Source organism: Camellia sinensis, chromosome 2 (genome assembly GCF_055761805.1).
Source record: "Camellia sinensis isolate YWXY chromosome 2, ASM5576180v1, whole genome shotgun sequence".
In the NCBI taxonomy this organism is placed as follows: Eukaryota; Viridiplantae; Streptophyta; class Magnoliopsida; order Ericales; family Theaceae; genus Camellia; species Camellia sinensis.
In genome coordinates this window covers 192,394,232-192,414,473 of record NC_138962.1, presented here as the reverse complement: position 1 = coordinate 192,414,473, position 20,242 = coordinate 192,394,232, and the positions used below count along the sequence as shown (strand labels likewise).

The 20,242-nt window shown below is 33.0% G+C and overlaps 1 protein-coding gene across 1 annotated transcript; it reads left to right on the top strand.

Annotated features, from left to right (window-relative positions):
* Positions 1–7,032: 7,032 nt before the first annotated feature.
* On the top strand, positions 7,033–15,256 carry LOC114278211 (protein SENSITIVITY TO RED LIGHT REDUCED 1). The gene has a single exon (XM_082916453.1). It carries the CDS (start codon positions 14,284–14,286, stop codon positions 15,100–15,102), a length of 819 nt encoding a protein of 272 aa, XP_082772579.1. The 5' UTR covers positions 7,033–14,283; the 3' UTR covers positions 15,103–15,256.
* The last annotated feature ends 4,986 nt before the right edge of the window (positions 15,257–20,242 follow it).

Sequence of the window (20,242 nt, the reverse complement as noted above, 5' to 3'; positions counted from 1 at the left end):
ACCAAAACATTGCAAAATCAGAGGAGAGAAAAATACAACAGAGAGAGGGAGGGAATGACCGAAATTACCTTGTGTAAGGAACAACCGAGGGTGGGAGAGAGGGAACCTTGCGACTGGTGATGATGAGCAGCGGCAAATCGATTTCAACAAAGACAACAACGATGAACAACAGAGCCAGATGCAGAATCCAGCAACAAAAACATTTCAATAAAACAAAATACAACAGAGAGAGGGAGGAGGGCCAAAATTACCTTGCGAAGCGAATAACCGAGAGTGGGAGAGAGGGAGGAGGACAGGAATAAAGGTGGTCGGTAGTGGCGATGGCGGTGGTTGAGAGAGAGGGAGAGAGAGAAATAAAGAGGAAATGGGGAGGCAGTTGGTTTTGGTGGTTTTGTTCAAGAAGAGGGAGAGAGAGAGATAAAGAGGGAATATGGAGGAGACGTGAGAACGGGAGGGAGAGAGAGATAAAGAGGGAATGACAGGAGACGTGTGTGGGTGGGAGAGAGAGAAGAAAGTGTTTGGGCGGGAAAACAATTAATCTCAACCTTTAGATATTGATTAGAATTAATCTAGACCATTCAAACGAATTGTATCTCTGATATATTTTGACATATTTTCAAAAACTGTTCTATCTTATTATATAGATATATTTCAAAATTTTGCCTAAAAATTCTTATTTCAAGAGTCTCCTCTCATAAGGAAGAGTCTCATTGAAAGCTTGAGAAGATTATGAAAGTCTATTCCTATTTATAGGAAAAGATTTTTCAAAGAGAACCTACAAAATTCTATGTGGGATTCAATCAAATTATTTGAAACATATTGATTGGAGGGAGGGTTGAAAATTTCATTTCCCTTTAAAATTAAATCTAACATTTAATCAATTTGTTTGGAGAGAATATTTAAAAAATTTAATTTTTTTTAAAATAAGTGACTTTTTTTTTTTATCAATTATGACTTTATTAAATATTATTAATAAATACTATGCAATAATTTTTATTTTTATTTGATTATTTATATATATATTTATTTATTTATAATTTATAGTTATATTTTATAATTATATAATATTAATTATGACGTCACGGTTCGACCTCTTTGTCCCGACGGTTGAACCAGTGACCCGTCCACCCAGTCCCTTTTCCGGTTCGCTCACCGGTCCGGTTCGCTCACCGGTCCGGTTTTGAAAACATTGCTACCAACCACTATAGCTTCAATTTGTGTATATGTATCACTGTATTTTTTGTTTTTCAAAACATCTTTGATCTCCCCAAGCATATTATCCATCCTCTCATATATTTCACCCATAAGTGGACCATCTTTATCACAAAACCTTATTAATTTATAAATTGGTTTTGTGATCGCCACTATGTTGTACACCTCATCCCGAAAATAATCACTCCCAATATATCCAGTAATCAGAGCACCCACATCTCTTATGTGTTCATCACCACTTTTCATCAATTCCTTCCAAGAATTGAAAACAACTGTTGTTGCCAAGGCCTCTCTTACATCAACAAGTCTTTTCAACATTATAAAATGTGAAGCAAATATTGTTTTAGCTACTTTCAAAAGTTCTAGCTTTGAGTGTGATTTAAAATTTGTCAATGCATATGAATGATTTATGAAATACTTGACAATTTTTTCCCCTTATGATATGTATCTGTGAACCAATCAAAAGTTTGGGCCAAATCTTTGAAAATCAAATTCAATGTGTGAACTACACAAGGAGACCAAAAAATATGAGGATGTACCTTTTTCACTTCTTTCCCAGCTAACTTGCAATTTGTGGCATTGTCAGTAACAACTTGGATGACGTTAGAAGGACCCACCTTGTCAATTGTTTCCAGTAGCAATTCAACAATATTGATTCTTGATTTCTCAACTCCAGAATAGTTTTCAGCATATAAGAACATGGCACCACGACTATTTACTGCTTAAATATTTATCAGTGGATTCTTCCTCACATTTGACCACCCATCAGAAACAATTGGCACTCCATCAGTGTACCACGTGTCTTTTACAGGAATCAATTCTTTCTTAACACTTGTTTTTACTTAATCTAGCTAAGTAGTTCTTGCCTTTTCAATTTGTAGCCCTTTGGTGCGTTATTGATGGCTGTCACCATTCGACAAAAGTGAGGATTCCTAAGAACATTAAAAGGAATTCCATTTGTACATAATGCTCTTACAACCAATGTTTTGAAAAGCGCGCTTAGGCGCACGCCTAAGCTCAAGGCGAGGCAAGGCGCAGCTTTGTGCCTCAGGCATGGTGAGGCGAGGCGACATAGGGGAAACGCTGCCTAGGCGATGAGGCGAACACCTTATTATGAAGCGCAAGGCGAGCGCCTTGTGCACCTCGGCTTTCTGTGTGGATACCCACATGGGATGAAATCACATTTATAGTATAAAATTTTCAAAACGTGAGCCAAAAGAGCAAAAACATTAAATAAATAAAAAAATCCTAGTGGAGAAGAAGAAGATGACGCGACGAGTACATGCCACGCCACGCAGGTTGTGCTCTCTTCTTCTCTTCTTTACTTCTCTTCTCTCTCTGCTTCTTCTCTTTTCTTCTCTTCTTTCGTCGTCTTCTCTCTCATTTCTGTCTCTCTCGCGATCGCTCTCTCTCGCCTTCTCCCTAGCGATCGCGATTGCGATCTCTCTCTCTCTCTCTTCTGTCTCTTTCTTTATCTTTCGGATTCATATATACATATATATAATATTATATAATACCTATTATATACTATATTTTTTTTGATCAGCACCTACTATATAATATATAATATATATTATACTTACAAATATTGGATAATATATAAAATATAATTGATTCATATATATATAATATTATACAATATCTATTATATAATATATAATATACTTATAGATAATATGTAAAATATAATATATACTTATACATAGTAATAAAAAAAAACACACATGTATACAAAATAAACTAAAAAAATTAACTGAAACACATTATTTAAAAAATATAATAAATAAATAAAATAATATATATATTAAAAAAATTAATTGTTGTTTTTCTTCTCTTCTTATTCAAAAAATTAATAATATACATATTAAATATTTACTAATGTTGAAAATTGTGCTATATTAATATTTTGCTTAACTTCTATAACTTGCGCTTCACTTTGGTGAGGTGCGCGCCTCGCCTCGCCTCGCCTCGCGTCTCGACGCTTAAGCTCCAGGTAACCTTGGCGTTTCGATGTGCCTAGAGCTTTTTAAAACACTGCTTACAATAATGGCATCCAATGCATGTCTATCCATCAAGGCGAATGAATCTTTTGGTGGAGCTTTGCTTCTTGGTACATGGCGATGAGTAAGTTTTAAATTTTTAAGAGAAGAAGAAGCACCACCTTTTTTCTTGACGTTTTCAACCTTTTTATGCATCCTTTCCAATTATGTGCGATTTTTCAACAAAGTAGGGCACCTTTTACTTCAGCTTTTTTTCTAGTAGAAGCACCAAAAAAGTTTGTATGAATACGAGTATACGTACTCACAAAACTAGCATTACAATCAGTGGCGGAGGGAGTAAGGAACCAGGGGGGTCACGTGCTCCCCTGATTTTGGGATTTTTTTTTTTACAAATATAAAGAAGATATTTTAAATAAAAAAATTACAAAAACATTATTAGAGTGAAATGTCAATGATATTTTAAAATTATGAGAACAATAATGGTTTTCTGAGTAAAAATGAAGAGACTACTATAAATCATATTATCTATGAAAATTTTATGAAAAATTTGGAATGTAACGGTGATGTCATTATTATTGATATGCAAGTATAAGTAATCTCACTATAAATATATGAAATTTATTAAATTGTTAGTTACATTTGACATGTGAGATTCACTCTCTATGTGTTTATTTACTATTAATTGGTGATATCACATACTAATGATGACGTGATATTACCATTATATTGAATTTTTAATCAAATTTTGTATAAAAAATAATTTATCGCTGTATAATTTATTTAAAAACTTATATGCATATTTTTTTATATTGCCCATGATACGCTAGTTATAAATAACATTATTTTTCTGATATTTCTCGAAATCAATTGTAAAAACTTGCGTGAAATATTTTTTGTAAAAATTTTTAATATTGTAATTAATAAGCGCTCCCTCTAATTTAATTTTCTAGTTCCGCCACTAATTACAATACTTACACTCCCAATGTTTGGCACCCCCGGGATTTTTTCCGCTTGCAACATCTTTCATAATAACTTCATCCAACAAAGGATTAGACTTCATATCAACCTGATTCTCTCTTGACTCTGTGAAATTTCTTGCTTGAGCACCAATATTACCACCATCTTTGTCATTCTGAATTACATCAATTTCTTCAACATTCTCATCATCACTGGTTGGAATATCTTCATACATCATTATGTCCTCCTCGTCTTCTAAATTTTTAGGAGCATCATCCACATGCTTTTTTCCCCAAAAACAATGGTTCTATGAAGCACGGATACGGACACGGACACGGGACATGGTAATTTTCAAAAAATGGAGGCACGGACACGGCAGGAGACACGGCGTATTTTTTTATTTTTTTTATAAATATTTTTATGTGTTATGTAGATTCATATTATATTCATCCTAAATTAAAATTAACAAATGCTAACATAGTAACATTAATTCAATAAATATAAGAGAGACAAAATTTGAACTAGACATTTTTCTAATCTAGTCACATATTTCCACAGTGGCTTCTTATCTTCACCATCAAAGGCAGATTGGGTGTTATTGGCAGAATTTGAACTAGACATTTTTCTAATAAATTATAACCATTATAAATTAACATTAACATTAGAATGATTTAAAAAAAATGAGAACCATTATATATAAATGAGAACCATTATAAATTAATATCAACATTAACATTATATATAAATTATAACCATTATATATATAAACTCATAACCATTATATATATAAACTTACAATTTTTTTTTATAAAAAAATACAGTTTTAGATATATATATACATGTATATTAACATATAATTAAAAAAAAAAGTCTTACATATATATATATATATATATAAACGTATAAAAAAAAAACAAAAACAAATATCAACTCAGTTGAGCAAAGAGCAAAGGGAGAGAGAGAGAGAGAGAGAGAAGGGCTTACCTTCGAAGTCGACTGGATCGGAGGTCTGAGACAGAGACTGAGACGAGTGGTCTGAGACAGAGATTGAGGCAGAGACTGAGACAAGTGGATCGGAGAGCTTCGATCGACTTCGACTGAGAGAGAGAGTGTCTTCGATTGAGATAGGTCTTCGCAGGTCTGACTTCCTTCACTCTTTCTTTGTTCGATTTAGGGCTACAAGTGTTGTTGTTGTTGTTGTTTTTGTTTTTTTGTTTTTTTTTTGCTTTTAATTTTTAAATATTACACTTTGCCCCAAACAAAATATAACAAATTTAAAACTGAGTCTCGCCGTGTCCCATGGTGTGTCCCTATGTGTCCCCGCCGTGTCCCCTTCCAAAAAAATCATTAAATTAATCGGACACGCCAGATGCCATGTTCCGTATGTGTCCCCGGTGTGTCCCCATGTCCTTGGCGTGTTTGCATGTCGGACACTGCCACGACACCAATTTTGAAGTGTCCATGCTTCATAGCCATGGCTCCTAATTTTTTTGTTTTGTTTTGTTTTGTTTTGTTTTGTTTTTTTTTTCTTGATGGGAATCAGCCTTTTTTTCTTATGAAAACAGCTAGAGAACCAATCTAATTTAAAGACAATTATGTTGCATGAAAATATTTGTTTTCTATTTTTGTGTTATTTCTTTTCTATTTTGAGAGAGAACAAACATTTAAAATTGTGTACTTTCAAAAAATTGTTATTCATATTTGTCTTTCCTATTTTTTTTGGCTATTGTATTTATCTTTTCTATTATTATGTATAATAGAATATATAATTGTTTAGGAAACTGTGTAATATAATTTTAAAATTGCGTATTTTTAAAAAAATGTTATATTCATATTTATGTTTCTTATTTTTTTGGTCATTGTATTTATCTTTTCTATTATTATGTATAATAGAATATATAATTGTTTAGGAAACTGTATGATATAATTTTAAAATTGTGTATTTTTAAAAAATTGTTATTCATATTTATCTTTCTTTTCTATTTTTTTTTGGCCATTGTATTTATCTTCCATATTAGTATGCATAATTGAATATATAATTATTTAGGAAACCGTATAATATAATTTTATATCTAGTATATATTATAATTGTTTTGGAATAATAAAATATTTTACCCAATTATTTAGGAAACTTTACATTTAATTGGTTCGGAATCTTAAAATATAATTTTATATACAAGATATTTAAGGTAATTGTAAAGAAGACCAAGGGACCTTTTGAATTAACACCTCTCAATTTCTAAAACAGACGTGTGTGACAGACCATGGTTGTAATAAATTATAACAACTTCCCAAATATGTGCCTATGTATACAATCACTCCTCCTTTAGTTGAACTCTACGACTTCTCATGTATGTTTCCAATTATTTGACTGTAGAATTGGAAGAGGGGAGACGACAAATCTTTTTGTTTGGTTGAGTGGATTAGAGTATGAGATTGAGATTATTAATTTGTGAGTCTAATTATTTTATGTTTGTTTTAATATTTTAGTTTATGATTATTAATCTAATGAATAATTAATCTAATAAATTTGTAAGATTATTAGTAATGGGGTAGGGGTGAGATTATTAATCCAATGGATATTAATCCAATTGAATAGTGAATACCACACTAATTTAATAGGATTATTAATACTTCACTATTAATCTTGCGAATCAAACATGACCTCAGTGTACTACAGACATTAATTAATATATATATTGGTGTATCAATTAATATTAACTTTATTTATTATACAAATTATAAATATTTAAAATTATATCATATAATCCGTTAATATATTAATTAATACATCCAGTACATATAGCATTATTCAAAATATTTTCCAAAATAAAAGCTATTCCCAAATTTGCTTCTTTATATTTTACATATTTTTTTCTCAATCGTTCAATCATCTCTTGTATGGGCCTGTTCTAGTTGAAAAATGTCGAACCCTTCATCTTTGACAATCGCAACCTCTAGGGTTTCCATTGGAGACGAAGAAGCACCAACTTGTTTCGAAGATCTGGTGGTTGACGATGATGCGAAAAAGACAAATGATGACAGCGACGCATAGGGAAAGCACTATAAGTTTCTATTTCTTTCTTGTGTTCTGCGTTGATTTTTCATTGGAACGCTCAAATCTGTGATCCAGTTCACAAACAACCTGCGATTGGGATCGTACGATCCAGATCGCAAATCCCCACCTCCTTAGCGATTTCTGGTAACTTAGGTCTGGTGAGTCTTCTCTTTGCTTCTTTAATGCAATTTAATGGAAGTATCTTTAACTTAAATTCTGTAATTTCTTTGCCCTAATTGATTTTTGGTTTCATAATTTCTACAATTAAAAACTATCAAAAGACAACTTCTTCATCTCATCATAAAAGAAGTACAGGATTAGGGAAATACAAAAGAAAACATTTCTGACTTCTGTGTTATGGTAGTAGTTCCATTCGGTAGGTTCTTTTTTGTTTTTAGGTTAATGGATGTAATTTGGGAAATATATATATATATATATATATGTATGTATTCGGCGCTCTTTGAACACCACGTTTCAATCATCTTTATTTTGCTTTGTCTTTCAAAACCCATTAGATTCTTATTGTGTTGCTCTGCTTTGTCCTAATTGTTGTTTTTTTAAGTTTTGGTTTCAATCTTTGGTATTATGTGTGGGAACATATTTTTTGAATAATCTGAACATAACATATCTCCTCTCTCTCTCTCTCTCTCTCTCTCACACACACACACACACACACACATGGAAACTTAATCTTTGTAGATGTAATGGGTTTGATTACATAATTTGTGTCTGTGGGTTGTATTTATGTGGATTGGAATATGACTGATTGATTATATAATCATGCTTCCTAGAAAGTAGATGAAAAAGAAAAAAAGAAGCAAAAAATAAAAAAAATTAATCCAATCTTGGGAGCTCTTGATAATTTTTTTTTTAGTATGTAAGAAGGCCCCATCTTAATGAGTCTCCTAGGGCCCCATACAACTCAATTTTGTTCCATTTTTTATTGTTAGATAATATCATTTGCTTTAGAGATTGGATCTTGCAAGCTGTTCCCATGGTCAAAATTTCTAGGTTGGAATTTTCTTCAAGTTTCAACAGAACTGCGATGTTTGGATTTTAGGATCTAAAAGGATTTTTCCAAACTTTATCATCACGGAACAATGTTCCAGAGCCAGTACGTATTTGAGTTTTGTAATCAAACCTGTCACTTTATTGGACCACTTTAAATAGCTCTAAACTTGGGCTGCCATCATTATCATATCTTATGGTAAAGCCCCCCAGTCCCTTTTTTGAACCCTATCTAGGAAATGCTTGTACTAAAAAAAGCAGCAGATTTCTCACTGAGCTTGGTTTTTTGTGATGAGTATGTAGTAGAAAGCTCAAACTAAGTATTACTATGTATTATTTTGTGAAAGATTGGATTGGATGGATTAATTAAGGAATGAAAACATTTGAGTGATATGATTTAAGGGTGAGCTGCATGTTGAGTTATTTATTTGTTCATTTACAATGACAGGTGGTGTTTTTCCCTAGTGTTAAACCAACTATTAACACCTTATTATATGCATAACCTCCATATAGTGGCTTTAAAACTTCTTGTAAAGTGTGGCCTTGTTCCCTTAATCCTTTAAATGAGTTCATTGAAGAAGCCCTTGTATCCTGATTTCTTCGAGTATGGTTTCCCTTTTTTTTTCTTTTTCTTTGGTATGGTTTTCACTTTTCCATTAAATAGAAGAAAGTAACTTAAGGTTTTGGCATCTGGCATAAGTTTCATAGATTTCTAATTTGTAGGCTGGCCAAGAATGTTAGTTACTAGTAGTACAAGCTCATTTAAACCACAATGTGACTTATTGCTAGGTACCTTTACTTCATGGGATGGGTTGGGATACATCATACTTCACATCTTAGTTATGATTTGCATTGTAGAGTTTAGCCTGCATGAGCCTCATGTAGGGGTGTTTGTGGGGTGGTTTGGCAAGGGTTCACCCTTAATCCTCAGCGAACCGACACATTCAGATTGGAAAATCACTGAACTGCCATCAACTGACTTCCTCTTTGAAATCGACCGAGTCAACGGACTCCGTTTGGCTGTCGGATCAGTTGAATTCGAAAATCTCTTAGATAAAGAGAATGGGGAAAAAAATATGAGAAAAATGGAATTCAAACTTCACAATAAACAGATCTTAGACTCACGTGTTGGTTTATGTGAGAGAGAGTGAAGAAAAGAAAATGGGACAAAGGGAGGGAGAGAGGAGACTCACCATGTCACTGACCGCCACAACTTCCTCCATCACTCATTGCTGTCATCGCTCATCACCGAGTGTATGGGAAATTGATACAACATGCTGTAAGTGTCAGATGATCTACCACAACCATCGCCATTAATTGAACAACACCACCATTAATGTTTCCGGGGAAAAAAAGAATGACAATTAGGGGATTGAAGAGGTAGATTGAATTTTTGGGAGGAGATTGAAGGGTTTTTTCGGTGGGGGAATTGAATAGCCAGCCTATGGGAGAAATATAATCAATGTAGTGGAAGGAAGAGAGACTCGAAGGAAGAGAGAGATATTGATTAATGGAAGAGAGATATAAATGCAAATAAGGATATTTTTTTCAAACGGAAGAGTAGAGATGGGTAGAAGAGGAAATTTATGGAGAGAGTAAGATAGTAGATGGAACAGTGAAGAGAGGTCAAAATAGGAGGGTGAGTCAGAGTAATTAATTTATAGGAGAAAGTGTAATTAATGTTGAATGAGAGTGTGTAGGAATTATTGTAGGAATCAATGAGTGCACAGAGAAAGAGAGCAGCAGCATTTTCGACGGGAAAGTTGGTGAAGCACCCTAGAATAGTGATGAATATAATATGAGAACATCAATTACATATGACACGTGGAGATATTTTTTAAATATATAGGTCGGTGGTCGGGTTATGTGGGTTTCTTTTTGCCAAACCCATTATTCAACAAACTGCTAAAAATATCCATGTTAACCTGTAGTTGACCGAATATAGTTTCCAAACCGTCTGTTTGTGGTCTGGCTGGTTGGATTCATTGGGCAGGGTGGGTATTCGAACAGCCCTAGCCTCATGAAGTATTTGTATGATTTACATTATAGATAGGGCTACTACTTAAATGTTAGCTGCTCATTTGGTCATTTTTTGTCTATAGATGGAGTTGTGATCAAATTCAAAGAATAAGAAAAAGGTTTTGTTTGGACTGCATTTCCATGACTTGCAGTGTAGTTGTAAAAATAGCACAGGGAATAAATTGAGGACAATAATCTATTGCACCTTCCAGATATAGCACCGTAAAAAAAAAAAAAATCCAATAAGATTATTATGTCTAGAAATTAATATAGAGCCATATCATGTCCAGGATTCACATCCAGATCATAATCTTTGCAAAGACTTGTCAACAGTAGTAATGTGAAAGATCATAGACTCGTCAAGGGACCGATGGATTCATGGTTTTTGATTGCTTTGGACAAGTGGATTCCTACTGTACAACCACTTGCACAACATCACCGCCATCAACCACCACAGTGAGCCACCAACAAATGCCATCAAGAGACCTACTGTATGTTGAAGTCTTCACCACACCCCAACTAAGAGATCCACCGTTAGAGGGACATAGAGATAGAGAAAGAGAAGTAAAGAGAGGTTTCTAGAGAGTGAAGGGTAGGTTGGTGGTGATGCTGAAAGTGAGGGTAGGGTAGGAAGAAAGAAAGTGTTTGGATACTGATGTAGTATTGAATTTTAAAATATTTAATGGAGAAAGGGTAATTCTATATCATCCATTAGTGCTGTTTACTTTTTCGTTATTAACCTTAGGGGCTCACTATATTTTTTATTACTCACGGTCAAGGGTGGTCAATGTAATTTGTCCTTTAAAATTTGTTGTGGACAAAATTTTAAAATATTATGTTAGGGAATATGTGCAAGATGTTTATTTTATTATTTTATTCTTAGTTTATTTCAACATCAACAAAAAATAATCGTTTCTAATGATTTTTTCATTCGAGTTATGTAGTGATATATATTTTAAAATTTGTCTTGCTGACTTTTTGAAATATTTCAATGGTGGACACCTTGAGACATTATTAATTATTAATTTATAAGAAATTTCGTGTCAGGCGAACCTATCAGAATTGCAAGATGTTTATTTTATTATTTTATTCTTCTTTTATTTCAACATCAACAAAAAATAAATAGTTTCCAATGATTTTTTCATTCGAGTTATGTAGTGATATATATATACATATATATTTTAAAATTTGTCTTGCCAACTTTTTGAAATATTTCAATGGTGGACACCTTGAGAAATCATTAATTATTAATTTATAAGAAATGTTGTGTCAGGCGGACCTATCAGAATTGGAACAGATCAATTAGCATATCCACCTATCATCGGAGGCATAACCATAAAAAATATCATTAAAAAAGCATGAGTTGTTATTAAAACATTATAAAGTTGATGATTCCCACCAAGAATTTGATTGCCTGGTCGTGCTAATTCCATAGGAAGGGTCTTTGTTTGGATTGTGTATCTAGGTTATTTTTATTATCAGTATTTTTTTTCTTGTTGTATGGGCTATAAATGACCTCATGTTCCATAATGGTTGCTTGACATAGAAATGTGACTAAATAATCTGACTCCATTTACGAGTTTATTCAAGTCTCCTTTTAGGCTAATATTGTCGAGGAAGTGACTAATTATTGCATATGAGGCTGAAGTGATCATTTTTACTAGTAAACTCGGTCAAAAGTTACAATTAGATATCAAGAGTAGGAGAGTTCCTTGACTAATTTTGTAAGTGAAGGAGTTTCCTTGCCTGATTCACAAACCTTATGGAAAGTCCCTACAATTTTCACTTGAATTACACTTAAATCAAAACTTCATCACTCTTTCATGTATAATAACTCCGTCAATTTATTCACTGTTGAATTTTTGTTTAGGGCTAGATGCTGAACAGACGGGAATGCAATATTCTACTTTGTACTGTAATTTCTCTGAAAGTAGAGGAAGTTGTTTCTGTAGATGCATGCTAAATATAGAAAGAGCGCACTCTGTAATATAGAAAGGGCTTTGCATTTCACTCTTTGTTGTGGGGTTGTCACCGATTGACCGGCCATACGGATAGGGAAGTCATCCAATAAGTGGTTTTAGCATATCTTATGCAATCAATTGATTCTATCATGTCTATTCTTCACTAGCGCTTAGGCTCTGGCTTCTTCCTCTAGCCGAGCCACTACATGCATATGTGTGATTCGTGGCAGTTTTTTTTTAAATTTTTTATAGAGTGCATCATTTGTGTTCGACTCAGGTAGCTAAGAAGGACTTTTTCCTTTCTTTTTGCATGATATACCAATTTTTGAAGAGGATTGTTTTTTATGGGTTTGGGTTGTTTTCCCGGTGGCATGCCTTGCTGTTTCTAATATAGTGGTCATGATCGATTCGATAGAAAAGAAGGAATAGTTTGTATTTTTCGTTGGGATTTCTTGGAAAAACTTGTCGTGTCTTATTCTGATTTATTATAAATGATATTCAATCTGCCAAAATAAAAGTTAAAAGAGGGTATGTATGCTCATTGTGTTCTTTATATGGAAATCTGAAGCTTGGGGGCATTCCCTTGACTTGTACTGGTGAGAATTTTACTCCACAAGAAATTGAAGAAAAAACTGCTAAACTGAAGAATCCTCTTTTTTCTAGAAAACTCGCATTGGGTTTAGGGATAATTAGGCTTGAACTGATGACTTCCACCACGTCAAGATGACGCTTTATCGCTGAGTTTTATCCCTTCTCGTCTAAGAACTAGATTTGTCTCGTCTTCATCTCTCTCCCATTCCGTTAGCATTTCTATCTTGTTACCAAATCCTTCAAACCTAGGGCATGCCACTAGGAAAGGTCTTTGCATACCTTTATAAGGGAGTTTCCGTGGCTGATTTGTAGCGGGCCTGGCGTAGCGGTAAAGCTACCCCTTGGTGACCTGGTGGTCACTGGTTCGAGTCGTGGAAACAGCCTTTCCGTTTGTGGGGGTAAGGCTGCGTACATAACCCTTTCCCAGACTCCACTTAAGCGGGAGCTTTCATGCACTAGGTACGCCCTTTCCCTGCCTGATTCGTAAACCTTTTGGGAAGTCCCTACAATTTTCTCTTGAATTACACTTAAATCAAAACTTCTTCACTTGTTTCATGTAATGTAACTCTTTCAATTTATTATCTATTGAATTTTTGTTTAGGGCAAGATGCTGGTATTTAGAACAGATTGGAATGCCATATCCTACTTGTATTATAATTTCTCTGAAAGTAGAGGAAATTGTTTCTATAGATGCATGCTAAATGTCCTTACCTAATGAATGATTATCATAATAAGTCCTTTAAATATACTACTTTCATGTGTGACTGTATTTGATGAATTCCAACTGAACATATATGTAAATCCTGTCATTGGAACAACTGGCCTACTTAAACCAGTTAAAACTACATGAACGCCGTATCATCAATTTCCTGTGTGTATGTTCCCCAGGAGAACAAAAAGGATAAAAGTGCAGGTGATGTTAAATGTCATGTTTTTGGACCTGTTTGATACATTTCTTTATCAAGTGTTTCTTGTTCCTCTTAGGCTGTGATTGAATCAAGGATTTGAGGAGGGATTTGAGAAGGAGAAGGAAATAGGAAGAGGAAAAAATGAATGAAATAGAAGCTAAATTTTGTCACTTTTTCCTCCTTAAATCCTAGACCGAAACACAGCCTTAAAGTTTCGATGAAGAACAAATGTCTTTTGGGTCTGTTAATTAATTAAAAATATAATTTTCTTTATACCAAGCTTCATAGGCTTTTTAATTCCCCTATGTTCCTGCTGGCTGCCTTTTCCCCAAATCTGTGCTACTAATGCAGTTGATTGTTTCTAACAAAATTGTGTATTTACAATTAACATGTTCCAAATGCCAAGATTTCTATTTGGATCAGATGATCATTGATTGCATGGACAAGGTCTCTGGCTGAAGTATATGTTGTAGACCCCTCTGGACCAGTCTCTTGTTGTGTTGGCACTACATTTTTCTGAAACCACAAGGACTGTCTAGTTAGAAGTAGACTACTCTGTGCTTATTGCCATGGCTGCTTCAGCAAAAACTCTCACAGTTGAAAAGCCAAATCCAACTGGAGACTGGACAATTGTTTTGCCTCGTCGTGGTAAAAAACAAAGAAGAAATCTCAAATCTCAGATCCTAGAACAAGAACAACCATGGGTTCCAATCGACCATGAGGTTGATTCTGACAGAGAATTGAAATTGATGCAGAAAATGCAAGTCTGCATGAAGAAAGTTGAGACCTCTCTCTTCTTCTATACTTTTATGGATCAAGCTCGGTCTCCTCAAATCTTGGATTGTCTTTCAAGGCTTCTGGGCTCTGAACCAAAGATGAACATGGTGATATATGGTATTGGTAGCATTGAATCATATGACCCCCCTCGATTTCAGCTTAGCCTTGCGATTTTGATGAAGAAAATGTTCAGTTGGATTGGAGATCTAGAGGTGTTTGATCCGATTCTTTCTGGTACAGAAACTCGGGTTTTAGAAAGTCTTGGTTGTTCTGTTCTATCAGTCAATGAACAAGGTAGGCGACAAGCTTTGAAACCGACATTATTTTTCATGCCACACTGTGAGGCAGAGTTGTATGACAATCTCCTGCAGGCAAATTGGAGATCGGACATGTTGAACCGTATAATATTGTTTGGGAACAGCTTTGAGACATATGAGCAATATGGGTTGGTGTTTAAGAACTCGAATGTTGTTAATTTGAGGAAGCATATCTTGGCTGTTAGGAGATTTACAAAAGAGTTTGGAATCAAGACGGTTTCGGATGATTATTTTCGAGCTTTTCATGATTTAAGTTGGCATTTTTTCAGCATTGATCCAGAGATGTTTGATTGATTGAGCTTGGTGACTAGTGTTCTGAATTATTGAATTGTCTATTTTTTGCTTACAATAATCTTTTTAAGACCTGTTCTATTTTTCTTTTCCATTGTTTTAGGAAACAAACTCATTGTTTTCAATGCTTGTGTTTTGTTTTTGGTTTTGAGTGAAAGTTTATACTCTAATATGTGTGTATATATATATAGGGTACATTGGATTAAGCTCAGCAGATACAAAATTAGAATTGGAGTGGGTGGATTGTATGAGTTTAGATCATCTGCCATGGTTGTTTTGAACTCTTTTTTTTTTTTTTTTTTCATTTGCTAAGAACCCTAATTCTCAAAACAGAGGAGACGAATGAAGAGAGGCAGAGGCGAAGGCGAAACGAAGGAGGTTAAGGGCGGTGAGGTGACGTCGGTTGGCAAACCCTTGTGTTTGATTTTGTCTTGGGTTTGATTTCTCACGTGTTTCATTTCTTGGGTTTTCTGTTATAAAAAAAATGATTTCTTGGGTTTTCTGAAGCTCCAAAGATGAACAAGAAGATTGAAAGATAATTAACCTCTTTCAAACACAAGAAAGCACTACACAACACTAAGGAAAAGGGTTTTATTCTCTGCCTTTCACTTTCTCCTTGCTTTGAAGATGGACCATGTATTACAACAGCAGAACTTTTGTATAAAATACATATACAGAGAGAGAAAGTTGTAGAGAGAGAGAGAGGAAAAGAAGGGAGGGATAGGAATTAGGATCCAATGTGGAAATCAGAGGTGAGTGGGGGATTATTTCAGATCTCGAAATTTTAATTTCAACACTTCAATCATTCAAAATTTCATAAACCCATCTCACAAATCACCCAAAATTATATAAAACCAAAGAAATCAGAAATTTATACATACATGTAATATATACATAAAATATAAAGAAGCAGAACATCTTCGAGTCGCCGTTCGTCCTTCACCGGTTGTCACTATTCTTCGTTCATTCGTTCATTGATGTTGATCCAAATTCCTGGCCTCATGGGTCTTTTTCTTACTTTCAAATGATTTTTTTTTTTATTCTCTATGGCCTTGATTCATTGCCGTCGCCGTGGTGTACGAGTTAGGTTCTTAGCTCTCAACGAAAATGGGGAAAGGAAAAAGGAAGAAAAAAAAAAAACTCAAAATGACATCGTTTTGAACCATAGCAGGGAATGCTGCAAGAAAACATGGCAAAGGATCCGAACTCAATTCGTATATCCAATTCTGTTGCATTTTGCTTTTGGTGAAATAGGGTGTTTCAGAAAATACTCTATGTTTGGTTTGATTTTTTAAAAAATTGTTTATAGATTGATTTTCATTTATCTATAGTCAATTTTTAAAAAATATATTTTAGTCAATTTTTTTTTAAATGCACCGTTGTTATTGCTATGTGAGACTAATGGTTTTGTTGTTTATAAATAAAAACTTGTTTTGTTTTCGCTTCAAAATGTATTAAGTTTTCACTTATTTATATAATGAAATAATCTCGAATAAATTTTAATGAATAAGAGTCAAATTCAAGTAATTTAATTTATTTAAAAATTTTACACATAAATGTTAAAAGAATCTAACAATGTGTGACATATGTGAACCTGACTGACTTAGAGCATCTTTAGTGGTTACAAATATGTTTTGTGCTACTTTAGCATAGAAAAGTTGCAATTTATATAGATTTATTCAACATGTGTAATATTAAGTAAAAATAGCACAGGATTACCATCAAGCATCCAAAATTACCATCAAGCATCTATATCAGTAAGCATCTATTGGGAGTTTTACCAAGAAGGACTTAGCCCGAAAATGACGACGACCAGCATAATTATTTGAATTTATCAGAGATAAAGCTTCTCCTTCACGCCTAAAAATATGTGTCAGAATTCACACCAAAAAATGACAAAAATTATTGTAATTATTTGTGTCTGTCAGTAGTAAGGTTTCTTCTTCACTTACTGCTTTAATAGAATAGACGACCCCTACTTTGTTCTATTAAAAAAAAGCTATGAGAATTCTTACATGTGTTATATTTTTTCTTTTCTTTTCTTTTTGTAATATTTTGTAAACAAAAAACCAAGAGAGGGAGGATTGAATGATATGTGACGGGGTCCAAAGTAGTACCATGCATCATTATCCTAATCCTTGATTGATTCTTTCGGTAGTTGGTCTTTAGGAGTATTCACCACTATAAATAGAGAACACTCTTTAGTTAGAAGAACAAGAAAAAACATTGTCCAACCTTCAAGTGTCTCAACTTTGTCTTCCAAGTTTCTAAGTGTCCTAGAAGTTGTAACATAATCCTTGTAAGTATTTTGTTATATTAATATGAAGTGTGAGTATATTATCTTTTTCCTTATTTGGAAAGGGCAACTCTTCTATTCTAAAATTTATTTTCTTTTTGAAAAACGTTTATGAAATGTTTGCTTGCTCATTAATATTACATGTTTTGAATCTTCATAGTATCTATTGTTTTTTTTATTCTATTACTGAGTGACCTTAGCTGAAGAACTTGTGTGAGCCGTGATCAGGCATTAGAGGGAAATTGTTTTGTAGCTAGAAAGGGAAAGGTAAGGAATAGGAAAATAAAAATATATTATGTCAAACGAGGCTTAGTCTCAAAGTGGGAGCACATGTAACGAAAGCAAACATCACTTAAAAATAGTTTTTTCAAAATAAAAGAAAGAATTTTAGAAGGGTAAATTACACTTTGCACCCCTGCACTTTACACCAAATCTCACTTTGGCCCCTACAAATGAAATCATGACAGTCAACCCTCTGCACTTCTGGTCAAATCCTACTTTGGTCCTTGTACATGAAATTGTGATAGTCAACCCTTGTACTTTTGGCCAAATCTCACTTTGGTCCCTATACAAGTGTCAACGTCCCCTTTCTTTTACTTAATTATTTAAATCTTTAATAGAATCTAATAATGTGATAAGAATATAACTGCTACATGAGGGTAAGAAAGGAAAATCATTTACATTTTCTACCAATACACACTTTATCTTAAAATTTACATCAAAATATGAATACATTAGGCTAAAACAAAACGCAGATTGTGAACAATTAAGAAAATGAACCAGGGTTTTGCATAAATTGAAATTACGAAACTCTGTTTTTCATGATAACATAGTCTTCTGTCTATTCATTTTTTCTTTCTCTTTGATTTCTTTGTTGCATTTTTTTTTTTATATATATATTTCAAAAGCTCTACTTTCTTGTCTTTTCATCCTAATTTTTACCATATGAACGTATATATATTGTATTATGTAACAATAATGTGCTTATCACAAAGACAAAATGTATTGGTGGAAAACATAGATGATTTTTCTCTCTTACACTCATTTCGTAGTAACATTTTTGTCACATAACTGGATTTTTTTAAAGATTTAAAAATGAAGTTATATAACAGGGACATTGACACTTACGTAGAGACCAAAGTGAGATTTGAGTAAAAGTGCAAGGGATAGACTATTACGATTTCATGTGTAGGGACCAAAGTGGGATTTGACCAGAAGTGTAGGGGGTTGGCTGTTATAATTTCATGTGGAGGGACTAAAGTGAGATTTGGTGTAAAGTGAAGGGGTGTAAAGTGTAATTTATCCATTTTAGAATAAAAGGAAAGTGACCTAAGTAGAAATACCAAAGGAATATTTTCAATATAATATCTTTTAAAGCCAAATTTTCATGCTTTTGGAAGAAGAACTTAAGAGTTAAAATTAAAGCCAGTAATAAACATATATGAGAATTAGAATATTAGAAACAAAGATATCAATTTTTACTATTATTAGCTACAGGTAGATCTCTAGCACACTATTGCTTGAGAATCACACAAATTGATAGACAACTAGCAATAAAACAAGAAGCTTTAGAGCAATTAATACAACAACTTAAGAATTTAATAGTAGAATAATTGTAGAATTAACCAGATAATTCTCAGTCCAACACCAAAATAGTGGTAAACCACTAACTAACTCCTTCCCAAATTAGTATTAGAGTAATGTTCGGTTTTAGGATAGCTTATGTTAGTTTGTTCATTTTGCTTATGGAAATAGAGTAGTTTTTATTATTGAAAAATTTAGTTATAAGTTTCATGTTATAGTAGGTTTTAGTAATTTTAAATTAGGATTTAATTTTTTGTATGAAAAAACTAGAATACTTAGATTTAGACCTCAACAATTATAATAACCATCGCCTTAATATAGATAAAAATAGATTTTGTTGTAATTTTGAAGGTACTTTTATACATCAGCTTCATAGCGAACACAATTTTTAGCTAAATAGTATTATTGACCATCAGATTAATTTTGCAAAAGATATTAAAAAGGACATAGATAAAATCAATAATCTCATTAACTTGTTTATAGACCATCTTTGAAGTACTTGCAGTATAATTAAGGAGCACGATAAAAAATTTGATTATATCCAAGATCAGTGTAGCTCGATTTTACAGAAAAGATTAAATTTAAATTTAGAAAAAGTTCCTACTAAGCTAGAAATAGAAAATTTAATGTCAATTATAAATATAAGGCATCCTAAACAAATAGAATTAGAATCTAACCAGTTAATAGAAAAAAACCCATAACCAGATAAATCAAATAGCTCGACAAATTGAACAGGTCAATTAGATTCAAGATAGTTTTAAACAAAAGTTAGAAGAATTAGAGAAACTAATAAGATCTTAATTTATGAGTAGTGATAAGAAAGCTAACAGAGATTATTTGGTCATTTTAAAACAAGTAGAAGATTTTCATAATAATCCAGAAGGAATTAGTAGTTATTAAGGAATAAATCAGTCAGATAAAGTATTTGTAAAACAAAATAATATAGAAATTTTATTTCTTATTAGGTTGTGTGAAAAATTTGAGGAATTATCAGAACAACTACATAGTTTGGAAAATCATATAGCTTCTTTAGAAAGATTAGTACATCAAAAGGAAAAGAGGTTGAAGGACAAGCAAGTAAAGTGCAGTCATAGATAAATGAAGAAAATATAGCTAAATATTTTGAAAAACTTAAAGTACCATCAAGATTATCAATAAGAAAACATGTTTGTAGAACCTATAGAAAATAAAAATGTACAAATGGCTTGTAAAAGGAAGTAGCAGTAAAAAACGTAATGAAGATGAAAATGTTAAGGTAGAAGA

Coding starts and splice junctions, on each gene's coding strand:
- LOC114278211 (XM_082916453.1), top strand. CDS start 14,284: ATGGCTGCTTCAGCAAAAACTCTCACAGTTGAAAAGCCAAATCCAACT.